Source organism: Emys orbicularis, chromosome 3 (assembly GCF_028017835.1).
Source record: "Emys orbicularis isolate rEmyOrb1 chromosome 3, rEmyOrb1.hap1, whole genome shotgun sequence".
NCBI lineage: Eukaryota > Metazoa > Chordata > Testudines > Emydidae > Emys > Emys orbicularis.
The window spans coordinates 183,767,955-183,788,988 of NC_088685.1; the positions used below are offsets into that span (position 1 = coordinate 183,767,955).

The 21,034-nt window shown below is 44.6% G+C and overlaps 1 protein-coding gene across 1 annotated transcript in view; it reads left to right on the forward strand.

Moving 5' to 3' along the window:
* The window catches only part of PSME4 (proteasome activator subunit 4), a 213,237-nt gene extending 205,832 nt beyond the window's left edge, over positions 1-7,405 (forward strand). Inside the window, exons 46-47 of the mRNA XM_065400759.1 lie at positions 6,611-6,749; positions 7,341-7,405. Of these exons, the coding sequence (XP_065256831.1) occupies positions 6,611-6,745 (135 nt within the window). The 3' untranslated portion in view covers positions 6,746-6,749; positions 7,341-7,405. The remainder of the gene's footprint in view (positions 1-6,610; positions 6,750-7,340) is intronic.
* The last annotated feature ends 13,629 nt before the right edge of the window (positions 7,406-21,034 follow it).

Genomic DNA, 21,034 nt, shown 5'->3' on the forward strand with positions numbered 1-21,034 from the left:
TTTAAACTTTATGGAGGGGAATTTCCTGGAAAGAGCTAACCAGTTCTGCTAGGGCTGACTTTTACTGGATTACAAAAATTAAATCTGGAGAGTGTATATAATTATTTTGCCTTTGAGGTGCACCAAATGAGATCTATTAAATAATAATAGGAGACGATCCTATTATCATTTAATATATCTCATTTGGTGCACCTCAAAGGCAAAATAACGATATCGCTGGAATAAAGATAAATATCTCTGGAATGTGACCCTAAAAGTTTGATCTCCACCCACTTTGCAAGTTGTATGTGACTGAACAAAAATTATTGTTTAAGCCTTTTACCATCTGTCTGTCCAGCACTGAAAAATCCAGTAGAGCCTGAGCCCCTACAGTAGCATCAACAAGACTGAAAATTGAGAGGAGGGAAGAAAACCATTTTGATCAAGAGTAATAAGAATGTATCATAGGGCTCCAAAGTTTGCAAAACAAAACAAAAAAACAACTAGCAAAGGTTGTTTCACCATACGTAAGAGCCTTGACAACATTGATCTAGAGATATTAGAATTTAAAACTAGTTGTAAATTCTAAAGTCTTACAGATCTGGACTGGATGAATTTTTGGGGGTCCATTCCAGACTTCCCAATTGTCTAAACGTATACTAATGCTAGTTTAGGTGTCATCAAAATATAGAACTACCTGTTCTTCTTCAAGTGGAGTCCCTGTGAGAGCTCCACTTTAGGTGATTGTGCGCCCTGCGCCTCTAGTCAGAGAATTTCAATAGCAGTACCTGGCTGGGCCGCAGATGCACTCTCGCCGTCTCGCGCCTGCAGTGGCAATTAACTAGTGCTGTGCAGCCCTTTCACCCACCAGTTCCTTCTCAGCCGCCCTTGGTCCGAGTTGGAGCTCCAGCAGTGCGCTCTCTCGCTTTTACTTCAGATGTAGTTGAATTAGATTAGTCAAGTAGCTTAGTGTAGTTAGGTTAGTTGGTTAAGAACCCTTTATTTCTTTTTCTCCCCGTTAAAGATTTTTTTTTTAAATTTCCTTTCGTCCTCTTAAGGGACATTATTTTTCCTCAGAATGCCAGGGTCGCCTGGCTTTAAACGCTGCCTCTCTTGTCACGAGGCAATTCCGCTTTCTGATGATCACTCACAGTGTGTCTGGTGCCTGGGGAAAACTTATGTGCCCCAGAAATGCACCCATTGCCACAATCTTAAGACCCGGACAAGGAAAGTGAGGGATCTTAAACTGAAACTTATCCTAATGGAGAAGTCTCTTCGTCCCGCCTCAGACCCGGGCTCGCAAACTTCTCCTGCCTCCCTGTCATCGCAGGCAGCTTCTGATAGACCCCCCTCCTCCATCCTGAAAGGAAGGGACCTATCTCCTAAAGGACGTGGAAAGAGGAGAGCTAACACTCCCCCTACCAAGACCACGTCAAAGAGGAAACGTTCCCCAGCTCCATCCACCACATCGGTACCGAACATGCCGCGGCTTAGTACCTTTGAGTCAGCAGGGATTTCCAGTACCATCAGAGCCGCAGTCACTAAGCAGGCAGGCTCTAAGAAGGAGGGCAGACAGAAGACCACCTCCTCCACCTTGGCACCGTCAGCACAGACAAAGCGCTCAGTACCAAGCAATTTTTCAGTACAAAAGGCAATAGCGCCACCTGCTGGCCCTATGTTCAATAGCACAGACACTGCACCGCAGATTGCCACGCCATCCTCAGCATGCTTGCTGTCGGTTCCTTTCCTCCTGGTACTCCCACTATTCTCTGTACCACCTTTCACACAGGTACCTTCATCGGTACCACAGCCTCAAGAGTTTCTTGCTCCGAAGGACCTGACAATTGCCCCAGTACCAGAATCATCTCTCCTCAGTACCGATACTTCTTCGGTACTTTTGCTACCACTCACTCCACCAATTACAGCCGCTCCTCCTTTCTCTAGCGAGGAGGATGAAGATGAAGAAGATGGGAAGTTTTCTCCTCCCAACACTCTTCACTTATGCAAGGCAGTGTTCAGTCCGCACATCAGGAACGCCCTTAGCCTCTGCCAAGGTCTGAATTTCACGGGTGGTATGCTTACCCCTGGAAGCCCCCACCTATGCCCTTCCCATTTCAGTGGGCATTCTGGGACCCATGGGCAGATAATAGACCGTTTTACCCCAGATCCCTAAGTGGCACCACAGAGGTACATAGGCACTCTTCACCACAGTCTACAGTGCCACCAGCTGCCCCTCCCAAACAGAGCGTTGAGGAAAGGGAAGACGTTTTAGTTCAGGAGGCAGCTCCTGCCACCTGCACTTCATTGTCACTGGGTGAGACTATTATGCCCCTTACGCCTACTGCTGGAGATGATTTCAGGAATTTCCAGGAGCTCTTCAAAAGTATAGCAGAGACACTCCAGATAACCCTAGAGGAGATCTCCAAGTCGCGTCACAAGCGCTTGGATATATTTCACACATCATTTGCTCCAACATTGCCCTTCAGATTAACTCAGCAATCATGGAACCTGCCACAAACATCTGGCAGACCCCTGCTATCATCCCACCCACATGTAAGAGAGCGGACAAACAATATTACATCCCTTCAAAAAGGATGGAATCTCTATTCACACGCCCTCAGACAAATTCATTGGTAATAGATGCAGTCAACAAACGGGGCAAACAGCATTACTCTAGAGCCACCCCTTATGGTAAAGAGGGGAAAAGATTGGACTTACTCAGCCACGAGGCCTATTCATCAGCAACACTGCACTTCCGGATCGCTGATTATGAAGCACTTATGGCAAATTATGACCATACAAACTATTCCAAATTTTCTGACTTTATTGACTACATACCAGAGGACAAAAGAGAGCAGTTTACATCGCTCATTTCCGCTCTTGGCTAGAATTGCCCTCCAAGCCTCTTTGGACTCTACTGACACGGCGGCAAGGACCATCGTACACACAGCAGCCAAGACAATACAATAACCAGAGGCGTAGATAGAGACCATCCAGACACAGACTAAGCTCCTCCCAACCCACCACATCTCAACAATCAACCTCTAAACAGCAGATTTGAAGGCTTGGTCAAGGGCTTACCAGACCTCCCCCCAACTTTTGCTGCCAACACTACCTCCCACCAACCATCCCTTTACCAATCGTCTAATACCGTTCTATCCAAACCGGCGAACCATCACTTCCGATAGATGGGTACTGGAAACCATCAAGCCTGGCTATGCCCTCCAGTTCCTCTCCATCCCTCCTACTTACCCTTCCATCCTGTCCCTCTTCAGGTATCCCTCTCACGAGCCTTTCCTGAGACAGGAAGAGGAGCATCTCCTACAACTGGGCGCAGTAGATAGTTCTGGTACATCACAGAGGGAAGGGCTTCTACCTGTCAGGAATGGTCACCTGTCAGGAATGGTCTAGATAATACTTAGTCCTGCCACAAGTGCAGTGGACTGGACTAGACCTCTCGAGGTCTCTTCCAGTTCTATGATTCTATTCTCATTATTTTTTAACCCGAAAGAAGTCTGGAGGATGGAGACCCATCCTCGATCTCAGGAAGCTAAACAAATTCGTCAGAACACAACATTCAGGATAGTTATGTTAGCTACAATCATTCCAGCACTGGAACAAGGGGATTGGTTTGCAGCCCTCAACCTGAAAGATGCATATTTTCCCATTTCTATACGCCCTATGCACAGGAAATTTCTTCGGTTTGTACTAGGACAGGGCCATTTCCAATATACAATACTACCCTTTGGCCTCTCCACAGCCCCCTGAGTATTTTCCAAAGTCCTTGCTGTGGCGGCAGCCCACCTTCGCAAGCACGGGGTCATGATCTACCCCTACTCAGACGACTGTCTAATCAAGGCTCACACTTGGGCAGAAGCCATCACAGTCACGCACCAGACAATGTCACTCTTCACCAGTCTCAGCCTACAAATAAACGTCCAAAATTCCACATTAACGCCAGTCCAGAAACTGGATTTAATCGTCTAAATTCTCTAGAAGCAACAGCATCATTACCTCTTCAGAGATTCACCGCTCTAACGAACCTCATCAATACCTTGGTGCACAGCCCAAGGATATTGGCCAGGACCTGTCTTCAGCTACTAGATCACATGGCAGTGACCACATACGTGGTGAAACATGCCAGAATTCACATGCGCTCTTGCAGTGTTGGCTCAAGATGGTATTCACACCACACAAACACAATTTGAACAGACTTCTGAGTATGCCAATGAAGGTCAAGGACTCACTACAATGGTGGACTCACCCACACAACATCTGCGCAGGTGTCTCTTTCCTTCAGCCTCCTCCCGAATTGATAATCACAACGTATGCCTCTCTACTGGGGTGGGGTGCCCAACTAGGCAAGCTCACAGTACAGGGAAGATGGTCTCCTTCCTAATCAACACTCCACATCAATGTACTGGAATTACGCGCAATTCGCAATACCTGTGCACATTTCATGCCTCTGATCAAAGACAAAAACATACAGATCATGATGGACAATGTAGCCTGCATGTTCTACATAAATAAACAGGGAGGAGTAAGATCACACTCCCTATGTATGGAGGCCATAAAACTCTAGACATGGTGCATACAACACAAAGTCACCATATCAGCCACCTACCTGCCGGAGTCTCCGAATATCACAGCCAACACATTAAGTCAAAGGTTCTCGAATGACCACGAGTGGGCAATCAACACCTGCGTGATCCAGATCACATTGCAACTATAGGGGTTCCTCGCGATAGACCTATTCGCCACAAAACGAAACAGCAAATGTCCAGTCCCAGAGTGGGTCTGGGATCAGGTGACACACTTTTCATTCCGTGGCATGTACCCCTCCTGTATGCTTTTCCTCCCATCCCATTGCTGTCCAGCATCCTGAACAAGATCAGAATCGATCAAGCCAAAGTCATCCTGATGGCACCAGTATGACCCAGACAAACCTGGTACCCATACCTGAAACCGATGTTGTCATGCCCCCGTGTCTCCTTCCACTTCTTCCAAATCTCCTCTCTTAGGACGCGGGTCAGACTCTGCATCCAAACCTGGAGTCGCCCCATCTCATATCCTGGCTCCTCAATAGTTCCATGGCAAGGAGATAACTTGTTCTGAGGATGTTAAAAACATCCTGCTAAACAGAAGGCGGCCCACTGCACGGGCTACATACCTACATAAATGGAAGAGATTCCACATGTGGTGCCTAAACAAACAAATCGACGCCACCACCTCTCCCATACCAGTGGTAATGGACTACATGCTGTACCTGAAGAAATCTGGCCTTTTAGTTAGTTCACTGCAGGTGCATTTGGCAGCCATTACAACATTCCATGACGAAGTGGACAGTGTTTCAGTCTTTGCTCACCCAATTACCAAAAGATTCCTCCAGGGAATGTGCAGCCTCTACCCAGAACTCAGAGCCCCAGCGCCCCCGTAGGATCTGACTGTAGTGCTTCGATCTCTCACAATCGCCCTATTCAAACCCTTGGCCACATGTTCTCTTCTACACCTTTCCATGAAGATGGCCTTCATAGTCACCATCGCATGGGAGAAATTTCTGCTCTTATGGCTGGACCACCCTATATGTTTTGTTTTGGTTTTTTTCAAAAACAAGGTCACTCTGACCTCACCCCAAATTTTTGCCTAAAGTCCTTTCTTCCTTCCAAATCAATCAGCCTATCCATCTTCTCACGCTCTTCCCTAAACCTCACAAGGACAGGCAAGAAGCGATTTTCCACACCCTGGACATTAGAAGGGCGCTAGCCTTTTATCTCGAACAGACCAAATCATTCAGGAAAACTCCTAAATTGTTCCTCTCCACCTCGGACTGCTCCAAAGGCAAACCCATCTCTAAGCAGAGACTTTCCAGATGGATTTCAGATTGCATTCAGCTCTGTTAATGACAACATGACCTACAATCCCCCTCAAGGTTAGAACACACTCCACAAGATAAGTAGCCACATCGGTTGCCTTCCTGCACGATGTGCCTATTACCGACATATGCAATGCAGCTACTTGGACATCTCCTTACACATTCATTCAACACTACATCATCGATCAGGTCTCAGCCTCTGACACTCGGCTGGGACACACCGTCTTATTATCCATTCAGACCTAGCTCCGATTTCCCTCTTTTCCCCTGAGGGGAACTGCTCTACAGTCACCTAAAGTGGCGCACCCACAGGGATTCCACTTGAAGAAGAGAGGGTTACTCACCTTGTGCAGTAACAGGTTCTTTGAGATGGTTGTCCTTGTGAGTGTTCCACTACCCATCCTCCTCCCCTCTACTTCGGAGTTCCAATTAATTCCTCTGCGGTAGAGAAGGAACTGGGGGGTTAGGGGGCTGCACAGCACTAGTTAATTGCCGCTGTAGGCACGAGACAGGGAGAGTGCATGTGCGGCCCAGCCAAGATTTCTGTCGAAATTCTCCGACTAGAGGCGCAGGGCGCACAATCACCTAAAGTGGAGCACCCACAGGGATTCACATCTCAAAGAACCTCAGTTCCTGCCCAAGGTGAGTAACCCTCTCTTACATCTGAATATTTGTTATCCCCTTTCCACAGATGTGAAACAGTTTTAAAAATATATCAAAAATTAATACAGATCTAATTTTTTGTTGCCTGCTATACAGATGACAGTAAAGAAAACACTGTCCAATTTCCGGAGGACACACCATGACAACTGGCAGGAGCACAAACAGCAGTTCACTGATGACCAGCTGCTTGTCCTTACAGACCTCTTAGTATCACCATGCTATTATGCTTAAATAGGTAAGGCTGTGTTTATTTTGGTTTAATTAGAAAACATTGCCATTTTATGATATCCACTCTAGCCATCCAGTCAAAGTGAAGGAAAAGGTCCTAGATCCAAGGAAAAGCGTTCCCTCCAAACAAAGTCACTATCAGTGCTCAGTGGGGTATCTTCTATTGGTTGAAAACTCCGCTTTTAGTGACCTGCTGTTTATCTTTATTGTGTATTCCCTTATTTTTGTTTGAATAAAGTAAACTAAAAGGCTAGGACTTCAGAAGAAAAGAAGCTTTATCAACACTCCCTTTGCTCCCAAACTTTCTCAGCCCATAAACTGCCCTCTGCATTTCTGTCAGAGGAGCATCACTAGAGAGACACAAGGTACCTTGAGACTGAGCATACCACATTCACGGTGTTCCTGGTCCTTGTTGATCTGCAGAACAAGGAATCAGACTTGAATTTGAACCCTGATCTCTTGCAGGGGAATGCTATGTGTTGTGACGTGACTGGACCACTGTGTCAGCCTGCAAGGGAATTTTTTAATCATCATTTTCTGTAGTATCATGAGAACATGGATGAAGATATAATCTTGTTTTTAATTATTTCTATTTCAGGTTCTTCTTGGAAAAAATGAGGACCTAGAAACATTTCTGCAAAAATAAAGGAAACTCAAAACTAATTTATTGTGTATGGAACTTTTAGTCTTGGAAATCGTGATGCCTAATCAAAACCATTTTTAAATACAAATATTAGGTCCTAACAGAGCTCTATTCATCACGAATAACAACTCCACAGGGAGTAGCTATGGGAGCCCTGCGTTCTTCCATTACTGCATCTGCGGAGCCAGATCATTACTTGTTTCAAAGCATAATGTCATGGGCCTGCATTATACAACCTTACCACCTTCACTCTCTACTCACTGGCTTACACCACCCATCTCTTCCCATCTCCTCCTTTTTCTTTCTTATTCCATGTGCCCAGTCATTTTTTACATCAGTGGATTTGCAGCGCACACACGACTGCAAGTCTGAACATTCTAAGGGAAGTGCTCCAGTTTGGGTTGACATTTTTTATCTGATCAACCTGCAGGAGCTGGTACCTATGAACCTCAAACCCACCTACTCCCATGACAAGAGGCCAGGAACCTATTTTTCTCAAAGGATTTTTTTTCACTGCTTGCATTCAAGTCCCCGTTAGGTGACAAACTCTATACCATTTAATCCAGCTGAGAGTTGGACTACCCTTTTAAATCTTACCTTCTATGGAAATGTAAATATCCATTCTGTCCTCTGCAGCTGAGATCAGTACTATGGAAAGTGGGGCAATTTCCATGGTCTGGCCAAGTTTTAGCAGGTAATCTGACCAGGTGCACAACTTAAACCCATGACCATCTGCAGCTTCCTAAGGGTGGAAGGCTGTGGATCTTTTCAGATGAATAGAGCCCATAGATATTAATTTTTTGCTATCAAGCAATGTTTTAATTCAGAGACTGAAGAGTATGTACAGTGTGTAAAAGCACTGAATTTTTTTAACAGAATATTCTCATTAAAAAGACTATTAGTCGCTATTTGGAGAAGCATACCTTGCTTAAATGGAAGACTGCTAAGATTGTGAAAGTTCTGTTTTTGGTTTTGGTTTTTTGCCTGCAACTTTGTTCAGAGACTGATATCTATTGGCTATTTAACGACATGTTTAATATGTGTTACATAGATGTAAAAGACTGTATAAATTGTAGAGGCATTGCTTTGGGAAGACATTGTACAGTTTGCAACCTTTTACATAACATCATTGTGAGATTAATTTGTAAAAATTCACTCTTCAATGTTAATACTGTAGTGCTTCTGGCTTTTGTATCAAATCAAATGCCATTAGTGTTTTTTAAATTATTTTCTTTAGCAAAATATCGTTCCTTGTTTAAAAGGCAGAAATTTTATTTTGTTTTAGTTTTCATTTATCTCATGACTACATCTGATGAGGATTTTAATGCAACATTTGTGGCCATCTCTAAATGCTAACATCACATGTTTTGATGTGATAAGATTACAGAATGCAAGGTACCTCCTACAATGAAATAGTTCACAAGTTGCTGTGTTTCATCTTTCACACAACCTGTACAGTCTTCCTTACAGGAACACTACAATACATTTTGAAATATCTACCTGCTGATTGAGTGACTCAATACAATTTTAAAGCACAGCAGTGTTCCTAGTACAGTATTTACTAAGTGTCAGCACACAGATGTAACCACTGTATAGCGTAGTGCCAAAATTATTTCAATTGTGTACCTAGTTTAAAACCCAATAAATGGATTGTTTGTAACATCTGCATTTTTTGTCTTTCTTGAGCAGAAGTTCACTACTTTGAGTCTAATGTAGGATTGTCTACTCCAATTTCTATGGGGTTTTTGTATCAGATCTGTATGCATTGTGGAATTCAAGTGAATTCAGGTTTTTTATGTAGTGCAGCCTGTAGGTTGCCATTTTAAAATGTTGTGTATAAACAATAGTCTCTTTACCCATCATTGAAATGCACTACCTCAGGGATAGAACATAGCATCTGTTCTAACATCACACAGCATCACTGTTAAAGACAGCAAGTGAATAATACTGCATTCATTTGAAATGTGGGTATAATTTTAAGTGGGCACAAGGTAATCACACACATGGAAGTTGGTCAAGATACTGAGATCAACACCATTCTATTGAGAAATGTTCTTTAGGAATACTTAACCACAGGTGGAAACAACCTCTGTTTTATGACATTTCCTGGAAATAGCATCTCAACATCAAATTTCCCTTAATACCTTACTTGAGATATTCAATCGGTACTGCTGCAGAGGGAAGAATGCCACTTGTTGAATGACCAGTCCCTACTCCAGTAGGACCTTAGGTTTTCTTTTGTCCTTGCATTGATGTGCTAATGATGCCTGACCCTCCTTAGCTTGTGAATTCTGATGAGACGAGGGCCAAAGGCTTTACCTTCACAACAGTGAATTCACTAGTCAGACAGCTGTCTAAAGTCAAAGAAATTCAGATCTCTCCAGTAGCATAAAAATTAACTTTGAAAGCACTAAAGATTGTAGAAAGCACATGTAATAAGCTAGGCTATTTAAAGGACAACACCTTAGCTGAGAATTGATGTAGGAAAGCAGCGAGCTCTGCTATGCCCCCTATGCTGGGTTTAGGGCAATTGACATAGGAGCCAGACCCACCAGCTTTACATCAGTTCCCATTCTCAGATGGCAAACTGTAGCCAGATTATGGAACTGGGATAAAAAGGGAGCTGAGAATATGACCCTGTGCTTCAAAGATAATAGTAACTGTATTGTGGCTAATAAGCAACTAGCACTGGCCATCATAGGTGAGCTCTGCAAATCCGTAGTAAATTGCTCAACTTGAAAATTCCCTGGGATAAAAATGTGCTTGTGATTGTGCAAACAAATTTGTCTTTTAACTATTTCTTCCATGGCTCAGATTAATTTTGTTCTGTCCTAGGGTTGGGGCATGATATGTCTAGTACAAAGAGAGCCTAAAACATGAGGCCTGAACTACAGTAGTGGTCAAGCCTTGCTGGTATAGAGCAGTTAGCAAAAGTCAGATTGTGAGCAGAAGTCAGACCCTGTTACAAAACAAGCCTGCTTGCAAGTTCACAGAACCTGGCAAGAACAGGGCTGGCATTGCAAAAACAAAGACATTCCTAAAAAGTACTAGGCACAGGACACTCATGCAAATACATTCCAGAAGGGTAGTACCAGAACACCCTAATACAAGGTTATGGTGTAAACACACTTCCGGAAGATGATACAAGGATACACTGACCCCTCTTAAAGATAAAGTCAGGGTAACAGGGTGATGGATAGAGATGTTTTGATCAAACCAACATATACAAGGTAAAAGGTGGTAACTAATTATGTCAGAGGGGCAATACATAACTTGGTAGTATCAGTGTATAAAGAGAGATCTCAGTGGGGGTGTCTTTGGCTGGCCAAGGGGGGACTGGAAAGTCCTGCCATTCACTGAGCTGGTCCATTGTAATAGGCATACATGTCTTAGTGGTTCTATAGTGTCTATAGGACCGTGCTTTGTTGACAATAAACCTGGCCAGGCACCTTCGCTACTGAAACAGGTCTGTGATCTTTGTGGGAAGTTTGATCAAGGTCTGCTGTGTCGGCTATCTGCGCAGAGCTGGGACAGCACACAGAAAGAACACACACACACGCAGCCAATGATTAACTACAATATGTTTTGCCAAAACATTAGATTATGGAACCATTTCATGGGGTATGTCTACACTACGGGATTAATCCGAATTTATATAATTCGAATTTAGGAAACCAATTTTATAAATTCGAATGTATTCGGCCACACTAGGCACATTAATTCGGTGGTGTGCGTCCAAGCTACCGTACTAGCATCGATTTCCAGAGCGTTGCATTGTGGGTAGCTTTCCCATAGCTATCCCATAGTTCCTGCAGTCTCCACCCCCTCTTGGAATTCTGGGTTGAGACCCCAGTGCATGATGGGGCAAAAAACATTGTCGCAGGTGGTTCTGGGTACAGCCTCCCCCTCCCTCCCTGAAAGCAACGGCAGACAACCATTTCGCGCCTTTTTTCCTGAGTGAACTCTGCAGACTCCATACCGCAGCAAGCATGGATCCCGCTCAGCTCCAGAACGCAGTCATGAACATTGTAAACACCTCGCACGTTCTCGTGGAGTTTATGCTTACCCAGGACCAGAAAAAAGAGGCGAGGAGGAGGAGGCGGCAACTGTAGCGCAGCGACAAGCGTGATGAGGACATGGACATGGACTGTGAATTCTCTCAGACCGCGGGCCCTGGTGCTTTGGAGATTATGATGTTAATGGGCCAGGTTATAGGCTTGGAACGCCGATTCTGGGCCCGGGAAACAAGCACAGACTGGTGGGACCGCATAGTGTTGCAGGTGTGGGACAATTCCCAGTGGCTGAGAAACTTTCGCATGCGTAAGGGCACTTTCATGGAACTTTGTGACTTGCTTTCCCCTGCCCTGAAGCGCCAGAATACCAAGATGAGAGCAGCCCTCACAGTTGAGAAGCGAGTGGCGATAGCCCTGTGGAAGCTTGCAACGCCAGACAGCTACCGGTCAGTCGGTAATCAATTTGGAGTGGGCAAATCTACTGTGGGGGCTGCTGTGATGCAAGTAGCCAAAGCAATCACGGAGGTGCTGCTACGAAAGGTAGTGACTCTGGGAAATGTGCAGGTCATAGTGGATGGCTTTGCTGCAATGGGATTCCCTAACTGTGGTGGGGCGATAGATGGAACCCATATTCCTATCTTGGCACCGGAGCAACAGGGTACCCACTACATAAACCGCAAGGGGTACTTTTCAATGGTGCTGCAAGCACTTGTGGATCACAAGGGACGTTTCACCAACATCCATGTGGGCTGGCCGGGAAGGGTTCATGACGCTCGCGTCTTCAGGATCACCAATCTGTTTAAACGGCTGCAGCAAGGGACTTACTTTCCGGACCAGAAAATAACCGTTGGGGATGTTGAAATGCCAATTGTTATTCTTGGGGATCCAGCCTACCCCTTATTGCCATGGCTCATGAAGCCATACACAGACAGCCTGGACAGGAGTCAGGAGTTGTTCAACTACAGGCTGAGCAAGTGCAGAATGGTGGTAGAATGTGCATTTGGCCGTTTAAAAGGTCGCTGGCGATCCTTACTGACTCGCTCAGACCTCAGCCAAACCAATATCCCCATTGTTATTACTGCTTGCTGTGTGCTTCACAATCTCTGTGAGAGCAAGGGGGAGACCTTTATGGCAGGGTGGGAGGCTGAGGCAAATCGCCTGGCTGCTGATTATGCGCAGCCAGACACCAGGGTGATTAGAAGAGCACACCAGGAAGCGCTGCGCATTAGGGAAGCTTTGAAAACCAGTTTCATGACTGGCCAGGCTACAGTGTGAAATTTCTGTTTGTTTATCCTTCATGAAAACCCGCCCCCTTTATTGACTCATTCTCTGTAAGGAACCCACCCTCCCCCTTCCCCCAGCTTGCTTTCAAAGGAAATAAAGTCACTATTGTTTAAAAATCATTTATTCTTTATTAATTGATTATAAAAAGAGGGAGAGAACCTGAGTGGGGTTTGGGAGGAGGATCAGCGGGAAGGAAAAGCCCACTAAAAAGAGGTTAAAAAAATGGCAGCCTTTTGCTTGGGCTGTCCACTGGGGTGGAATGGGAGGGTGTACGGAGCCTCCCCCCCCCCCCCGTGTTCTTACACGTCTGGGTGAGGAGGCTATGGAACATGGTGAGGAGGTAGGGGGGTTATACAGGGGATGTAGCGGCACTCTGTTCTCCAGCAGCCGTTCCTGAAGCTCCACCAGACGCCGGAGCATATCTGTTTGCTCACGCAGCAGCCCCAGCGTTGCATCCTGCCTCCTCTGATCTTCCTGACGCCACCTCTCATCTCGAGCGTCTCTCCTCTCCTCACGTTGGTCCCTTCTGTCCTCATGTTCACTGGCTTCTTTCCTATACTTGCAAACCGTCTCCTTCCACTCATTCAGATGAGCTCTTTCACTCCTGGTGGATTGCATGATTTCTGCAAACATCTCGTCTCGCGTCTTCTTTTTCCGACGCCTTATCTGGGATAGCCTTCGGGAAGGAGGAGGGAGGCTTGAAACATTTGCAGCTGCTGGAGGGAGTGAAAAAAGGAGAGAATTTTTTTAAAAGATACATTTTTCAGAACAATGCTTATACTCTTTCACGGTGACAAATACTATTCACATTACATAGCACATGTGATTTCTGTGCAAGGTCGCATTTTGCCTCTTAATATTGAGTGCCTGTGGCTTTGCTGCTAGAGATCACAGACGCAGGTCCGGGCAACAGAATTCAGCTTGCATGCTGCCATGGTAAGCCACTGTCTTTAGGCTTCTGCGCCCTGCTTTCCCACATACCAAGCAAAGCCCGTTGTGCTGCAGTTTTCCTGTTAACCTTCAGCAGCAGAAAACAAGCTAACACCCCCCCACCATCCAATTGTCTGGGATGAGTGCTTTATCCCTCCCCCCACCGCGTGGCTGGTATCAGGGAAGATCCCTGCAGGAACCAAACTAACACCCCCCCCAACCCGCCATGAATTCTCTGGGATGAGTGCTTTATCCCTCCCCCCACCGCGTGGCTGGTATCAGGGAAGATCCCTGCTAGCAAAACGCGAAAAGCTCTGGGCCAATCCTTCCCCCCCCCCCCCTTTGCACTTGGCTAAATGCAGAGAAGGATTTCTTTTCAGCCACAGGCAAACAGCCCAGTAGGAACGGCCACCTCTGTCCCCTTAATTAAATTCCCGTATTTCAACCAGGTTACCCTAAGCGATATCACTCTCCTGAGGATTACACAGCAAGATAAAGAACGGATGTTGCTTGAATGCCAGCAAACACTGGGACCATACGCTGCCAGGCTTTGTCATGCAATGATACCAGATTACTTGCTACTAGCATGGCGTGGTCAAGTGTCCTACCATGGAGGACGGAATAAGGCTGCACTGCCCAGAAACCTTGTGGCAAGGCTTTTGGAGTACCTCCAGGAGAGCTTCATGGAGATGTCCCTGGAGGATTTCCGCTCCATCCCCAGACATGTTAACAGACTTTTCCAGTAGCTGTACTGGCTGCGAATGCATCCCAAGTGCTCAGGGCAAATTAATCATTAAAAATGCTTGCTTTTAAACCATGTTTTATATTTTAAAAGGTAAACTCACCTGAGGTCCCTTCCATGGGGTCATGGTCTTGGCTACTGGCTTGGGAGGCTCGGGAGGGTACTTCAGTCAGGGTGAGAAACAGATCCTGGCTGTTGGGGAGAACAGAGAGCTGGGTGCTCTCTGCCAGCTCGTCCTCCTCCTCCTCCTCTTTCCCTTTCGCGGAATCATCAGGTGTACCTGATGAGATTATCCCCATCTCGGAATCCACAGTCAGAGGTGGGGTAGTGGTGGCGGCCCCCCCTAGAAATGCATTTAGCTCGGCGTAGAAGCGGCATGTCCGCGGCTCTGACCCGGAGCGACCGTTTGCCTCCTTTGCTTTTTGATAGGCTTGTCTGAGCTCCTTGACTTTCACGCGGCACTGATCTGAGTCCCTATTGTGGCCTCTCTCCATCATGCCCTTGTTTTGGCATTTCGTCTTTTCGAACGAAGTTCTGCTAGCACTGAATCCTCTCCCCATATAGCGATCAAATCCAGTACCTCCTGTACGGTCCATGCTGGTGCTCTTTTTCGATTATCAGCCTGCATGGTTACCTGTGCTGATGAGCTCTCTGTGGTCACCTGTGCTCTCCACGCTGTTCAAACAGGAAATGAAATTCAAATGTTCCCGGGGCTTTTCCTGTCCACCTGGCCAGCGCATCCGAGTTCAGATTGCTGTCCAGAGCGGTCACAATGGTGCACTGTGGGATAGCTCCTGGAGGCCAATAACATCGAATTGCGGCCACACTAACCTTAATTCGGATTGACAATACCAATTTTGACGCTACTCCTCTCGTCGAGGAGGAGTACAGAAATCGAATTAAAGGGCTCTTTAATTCGAATTAAATGGCTTCGTTGTGTGGACGGGTCCAGCGTTAATTCGATTTAAAGCAGCTAAATCCGAATTAAAGTCGTAGTGTAGACCAGGCCATGGGGTACCATCTTTGTTCATTGCTAAAATTTTCTTTTGTGGCTTCCCTCAAGCAACATAAAGAAGCTTAGGGTTGGAAGCGACCTTAGGAAGTCATCTAGTCCAACTCCTTGCTCAAAGCAGGACCAACCCCAACTAGATTGGTCCTGCTTTGAGCAAGGGGTTGGACTAGATGACCTCCTGAGGTCCCTTCCAACCCTGATATTCTATGATTCTATGATAAATAAGATATTCCAAAGCTAATAATCACCAACATATTTCTAACTAGCTTCCACCAATTTCAGCCATATAATATTACTTTGAATCCCAACATATCCCCCAGTCTGAGACATTTAGATTGTGCCTCTTCTCTCAGATACTGGAGGCAGTTCACTTGTTTGTGGGGCATGGCCCTTCTGCACTTAAGCCAGATTCTGAGTGATTGTTTCAGTGCTCCCACCTTCTCATTGCCATTCTAGCTTTTAAAGCTGATTGTTCAGGCAGTAGCAAGCAACGTCTTTTCCCCTGGTCTCTGCTCTCCCTTAGGGGACAGAAGTTTCTTGGGTTTTGCTCTCCAGAGTACCTTCTATGTCTCCTCCCAACCATGGTGGAGCATGCTAAACAGAGCAAGCAGAAATCTGAATTGCTCCATCTGCAAGGAGACCCTCTCAGGATCTGCAGAAGAGGTTCTCTGCCACAACTGCTCCCTGCCTGCCCTGACTTGAACATCCCAGCTGAGGTGGATTCTTCCCCCAAAACCCCACAGTAAAGAAGATAAAAGGGACTTTGAAGTGGACTCTAAAGCCTCCCTGGCAACCACGTTTCACTACAGCCACATTGTTCTGACGCAATGACACAAAAGCCTCCACATCTGCAATCATGTCAAATTCATATCAATGCTATAAACAATTTCTCTCTGAAGTCTGTGATAGACTCTATGATGCAGCCAGTGAGAGAGCCATGGAAGTTAGAGTACCAGGCACCAACTCTAAAACTTTGGACAGTGACTCTCATTACTTGACAGCAATTCCTCTGTGCCTCAGAATTCTCTGGCTGAATCCTTTTTGGGGAAGAGCTCATAGACTTTAAGGCCAGAAGGGACCCTCATGATCTAGTCTGACCTCCTGCGCATTGCAGCCCACAGAACCTCACCCACGCAGCTCTATCAGGCAGACAAGCACAGACAAGCCAAGGTATTTATGCCACCCTCTGGCAAAATTCAAGGACTACAAGCCCTTGTGCACAGGCAGGAGCTCCTTTCATCACTACCCACAGAAAAGGTACCAGAGAAGGGATTTCTCTTATTTCAGGGATAAGATCTGAAGCAACAGGGGAGCCCTGGTCAAGGAATAGGTCCTACTTTCCCCTCAATATGAATGCACCTGGGCCCTTTGTTCAGAAATAGGCCTGGGAGGCCCACTACTCATCTGCCTAGTTCTGTTCAACTTCAGGCAGGTGGATACTGGACACACTGCAGCATGTTATTCTCTGGAGCACCAATCTCCTTCATAGTCTACTCAGTGTCAAGGGATGTTGCCAAATTTCAAACTATACTACCAGAGATAGCGCACCACTTAGACTGAGAAGTAAGAGAAGCTGTCTCTGTCTGTCTGAAGAGAGATCCTCAGGACTCTGCCCAGCTTTTTTCTTACTATAAATAAACGGAAGTAGAGTTTGGGCCATGTTAAACTTCAAGAGGCTGAACAGTTCAATGAAGATGACAGAACTTAGGATCGAAATAACATTTATAGTTTCAGCAATATGGCCAAGGGAGCTGCTCATGTCAGTGGATTTTTCTAATGCAGACCCAGATTTTTCTCATGTACTTTTCCCCTATATCCCTTTTCTCCAGGTGCAATTGGTCATTGTTTTGCTTATGTAGGTTCCAAATTAACTCAGCCTGGTTCTACTGCCTCTCTGATAGAATCCCAGTTTATTTAAACTTCTGTAATAATCTTTTCATAGCAGTTTATCAATTTAAAAAAAAAACTCCCCTCTCCCCTTTTCGTAATATAATCTATGGAGATATACCTATTCTTAGCGGGGAGGGATAGTTCAGTGGTTTGAGCATTGGCCTGCTAAACTCAGGGTTGTGAGTTCAATCCTTGAGGGGGCCATTTGGAGATCTGGGGCAAAAAAAATAGTTGGGGAGTGGTCCTGCTTTGAGCAGGGGGTTGGACTAGATGTCCTCCTGAGGTCCCTTCCAACCCTGATATTCTAATTTCATTCTACAAGTGGTGAGCTAATTTATCTTCACTTTCATTTATATTTTTCAGCACCAGTCTAGAGCTCTTTTAGTAAAGTTGTGAAACACTCACACTCTGTTATAAAGAGGAATGATATTTACAATTATTTTAAAAAATAATACCCAGCCTTGTGCAGAAAATATTCACAGGACTTGGCCTTGCATTGGAAAAGCTGCCGTGGGGATCGAGTTTCTTAGAGTAGTAGTTTACCAAAGGGGGTTTGTGTGAAGTTTAGTAATGTTAGGATTAAAGACAGTTATATTTTAGAAACGCTTATTTTCAAGGGATGTTCTAAGAATGCTGTAAAGAATGAGTTTGTATCCAAATGTCTCATGAAAGATGCTGCAAAAATTATTGCTATCATGTTTCCTGTCTCACAGACATGAATTGATTTTGCTGTCAGCCATTCTCTTTAAAAGGGGAGGACTAGAGAGAGACTTAGGTTGCCAATGTAAAAGGATTGTGCAGTGTTGTTTCTTGTTCCCATGGAGATCCTTTTTGCCTCAATTCATCTCTTCACTTCCTAAATACAAGACCTGAGTTCTAATGACCCTTTTATCTAGTGCATGCCACATTGTGTAATATTCATAGCAGCTCAGCAGTCTATGTACAATAGTCCTGTGCTCTGCTTGTTTTATTTTGGTGACTGATATTAAAAAGAGTATTTGAACACATAACCTTCTACTTAAATTTTTAAAAGGCTGCCACACTTCTACTAGAAACATTTGCGCTGTGCCCAGAGAGGTATATTTCTACATTTTGGTAACTATAGTACTGGAAAAAAATCTCTCTCCTCTGCGATCTTCCATTTTAATTAATTTATTACCTTTAGCGAAACACATTTTCCTTTTGAGAAAGTGTCCAGTTCACAAAACTTTAACCCTTCACTATCACCTCTAATGGTCAAAAAATTTCTAACTACGGTTTCTAAAACTGAGCTCCTAAGTCCATATTTTGGCATCTCTGGGCTGGATGTTCAGAAATGCCTAAGTGACTAAGGAAGTCAATGAGACTTGTGCTCTTAAGCACTTTGGAAAACCCCTACCCAAAATAAATAACCTGATTTTCAAAGTGCTGAGCAGCCTTTTCTCAACCCATTTATGTAGGTGCCCAAATGGGAATTCAGGAGCCTGATTGTAGGCACCCAAGTTTGAAAATATGACCAGTAATCATATTTAGCACTTATACAGACCTTTCCATCCCTAGATCTTAAAGTACTTTGCAAAGAAGGGCAAGTTATCATTTCCACTTTTCAGATGGGGAAACTGAGGCACAGAGGGTTTCCATAACTTACAAAAGGTCACATAGTAAGTCAATAGCACATTCAGAAACAGAACCCAGGTCTGCTAACTCCAGATAGTGGGCCCTACCCTGTGACCCAGCTGTTTTCTCCATGCTGTTGTAAGAATAATAGCAGAAGAAATGTTTTAAAAAGTTATTTGAGCAGCACCAAAAATATTCACACTCTGCTGTAAGTTTTGCACAAACAACCCCTGGTCTTGCATTTATCAGAATCATCCTGTTAGTCCCCAAGCATGCTAAATGGCTCTGAAAGAGTTTCTCACTCAAACTGAACAATATTAATCACTTTGCAGTAACTCCCTCCTGCATTTAGTAAAAGATCAGAGAATGATTTTTCAGTTGTGTTTAATTATACAATAATGTGTTCTCTGAGGTCTATAGCTAAACTTAAGGGGTGAAATCATGGCTCCATTGAAGTCAGTGACAAAACTCCCAGTGCCTTCAGTGAGGCCAGGATTTCACCCAAGGAAGATAAATGAACCATGATCAAGGAACATCAACAAGAGACAGGACAGCTGAGAAAAGCATAATCTGAAGCAATAAGACACAACTGATGCTTTGGGCAACCCCATTCTGCATATCTTGATAACAGCAACATGAAACAAGTGTCTAGGCCAGAAGATTCTCTCATTCTTTTAATGACAATGGCTAGGCCAGTGGCCCTTTCCGGGAGGAGACTGACATCTCATTGCTGAACAGCCCTATAATTAATTTCAATAGAAAAATAGCTGAAAGAGAATTTAGCCTAGTACGTGCATTGGCCAGGCTAGTGAACTGAGTCATAAGTTTATTGAACAAAAATATTTGCCGTATTCTCGGTTTTATAAAGAAATGTTTTAAAAATAAATCTACATGTATCTCAGATGAGCTTTCAAACTGTCAGTGCAACTTTACTGTGTTGCTGTTTTGTTGCATATTCCAAGCACTGCAATGCTTTTATGTATTTGTCTGGGCTTTTTCCAGTGATGGATAACAAATTCATACAAAACCAGTACAATGCATGCAATACCAATACATAAAGCAGGAGTCCTTGCACTACAGCAGTTTCACAGCACCTCTCTGCCTTGTCCAGTCAGGTTGGTTAATATCTAGTGTGTATTACTGCCATATGTTTTCAGTGACTAATGACTTTCGGTGCTGTAATTTTTGAATGCCTAACTTGAGATCCCTTGAGGGGGCCTATTTTCAGAGGGCAGGTGCTGAGCATTTCCTGCAAATAAAGCCCATTTCAGTGTGTGTAATTGGGCACCTAAAAATTGAGAGACCTTTGAAAACTGACCACGAGGTTTTGTGAATGGCAAGTAGATTAATGTAGCATTCAAAGGATGAGATACTATTTGTGTTTATTAGTTGTCCTGGGGTAACACCTAGGAGCCCAGGTCATGGACCAAGACCCCACTGTGCTAGGCGCTGTACAAAACAGAACAAAAAGATGAAGAGCTCAAAATGTACATATAAGACAAGCGACAACAATAGGTGGATACAGAGAGATGGGGGAGACACTGTATTCAGTTTTCTGAGGTATTTTTTTAAGCAATCTAGATACATTTTCTCCATTGGTAACCTTGGATAATGAACTTTCTTCATGGGGTTGTGGGAGGCTGATTGCATTCATGTTTGTAAAGTGCTCTGACATCTTTGCATGAAAAGTGCTAAAGAAATGCAAAGTATTAATACTGAATGCTGTCAAGTGCACCCTCACCAATCCACCCTTTGGCTAATTTCCAGCTCACAGTAAAGATGTAATAGCAGATTCTGCAATGACATTTCATATTATTTGAGATTTCATTCTTTTTATTAAATACACTACAGGGTATTCTGAAGTTTAAATACTGTACTACAGTGTAATTAATATAGAACACATTTTGGAAATATGCTCCACCTTTGGGCGGGGGGAGGGTTGGTTTGATTTTATCATAATATTTGTTCACATAGGACCCAATTCGGTGAAGCACTTAAGTGTGTGTTTAGCTTTAAGCATGTGACTACTTGACTTCAATGGAACTGTAATGTGGGAGGGGAGAGATCTATTCCCTCCTCTGGCATCCCCCAGTGGCTGTGTCTGGGAATTAGCTCTGCCCATTTGGACGCCTTCTTCCTTCACTCGCTTGCTCACGACGTGGCCCCTCTTGCTCTCTAGGAA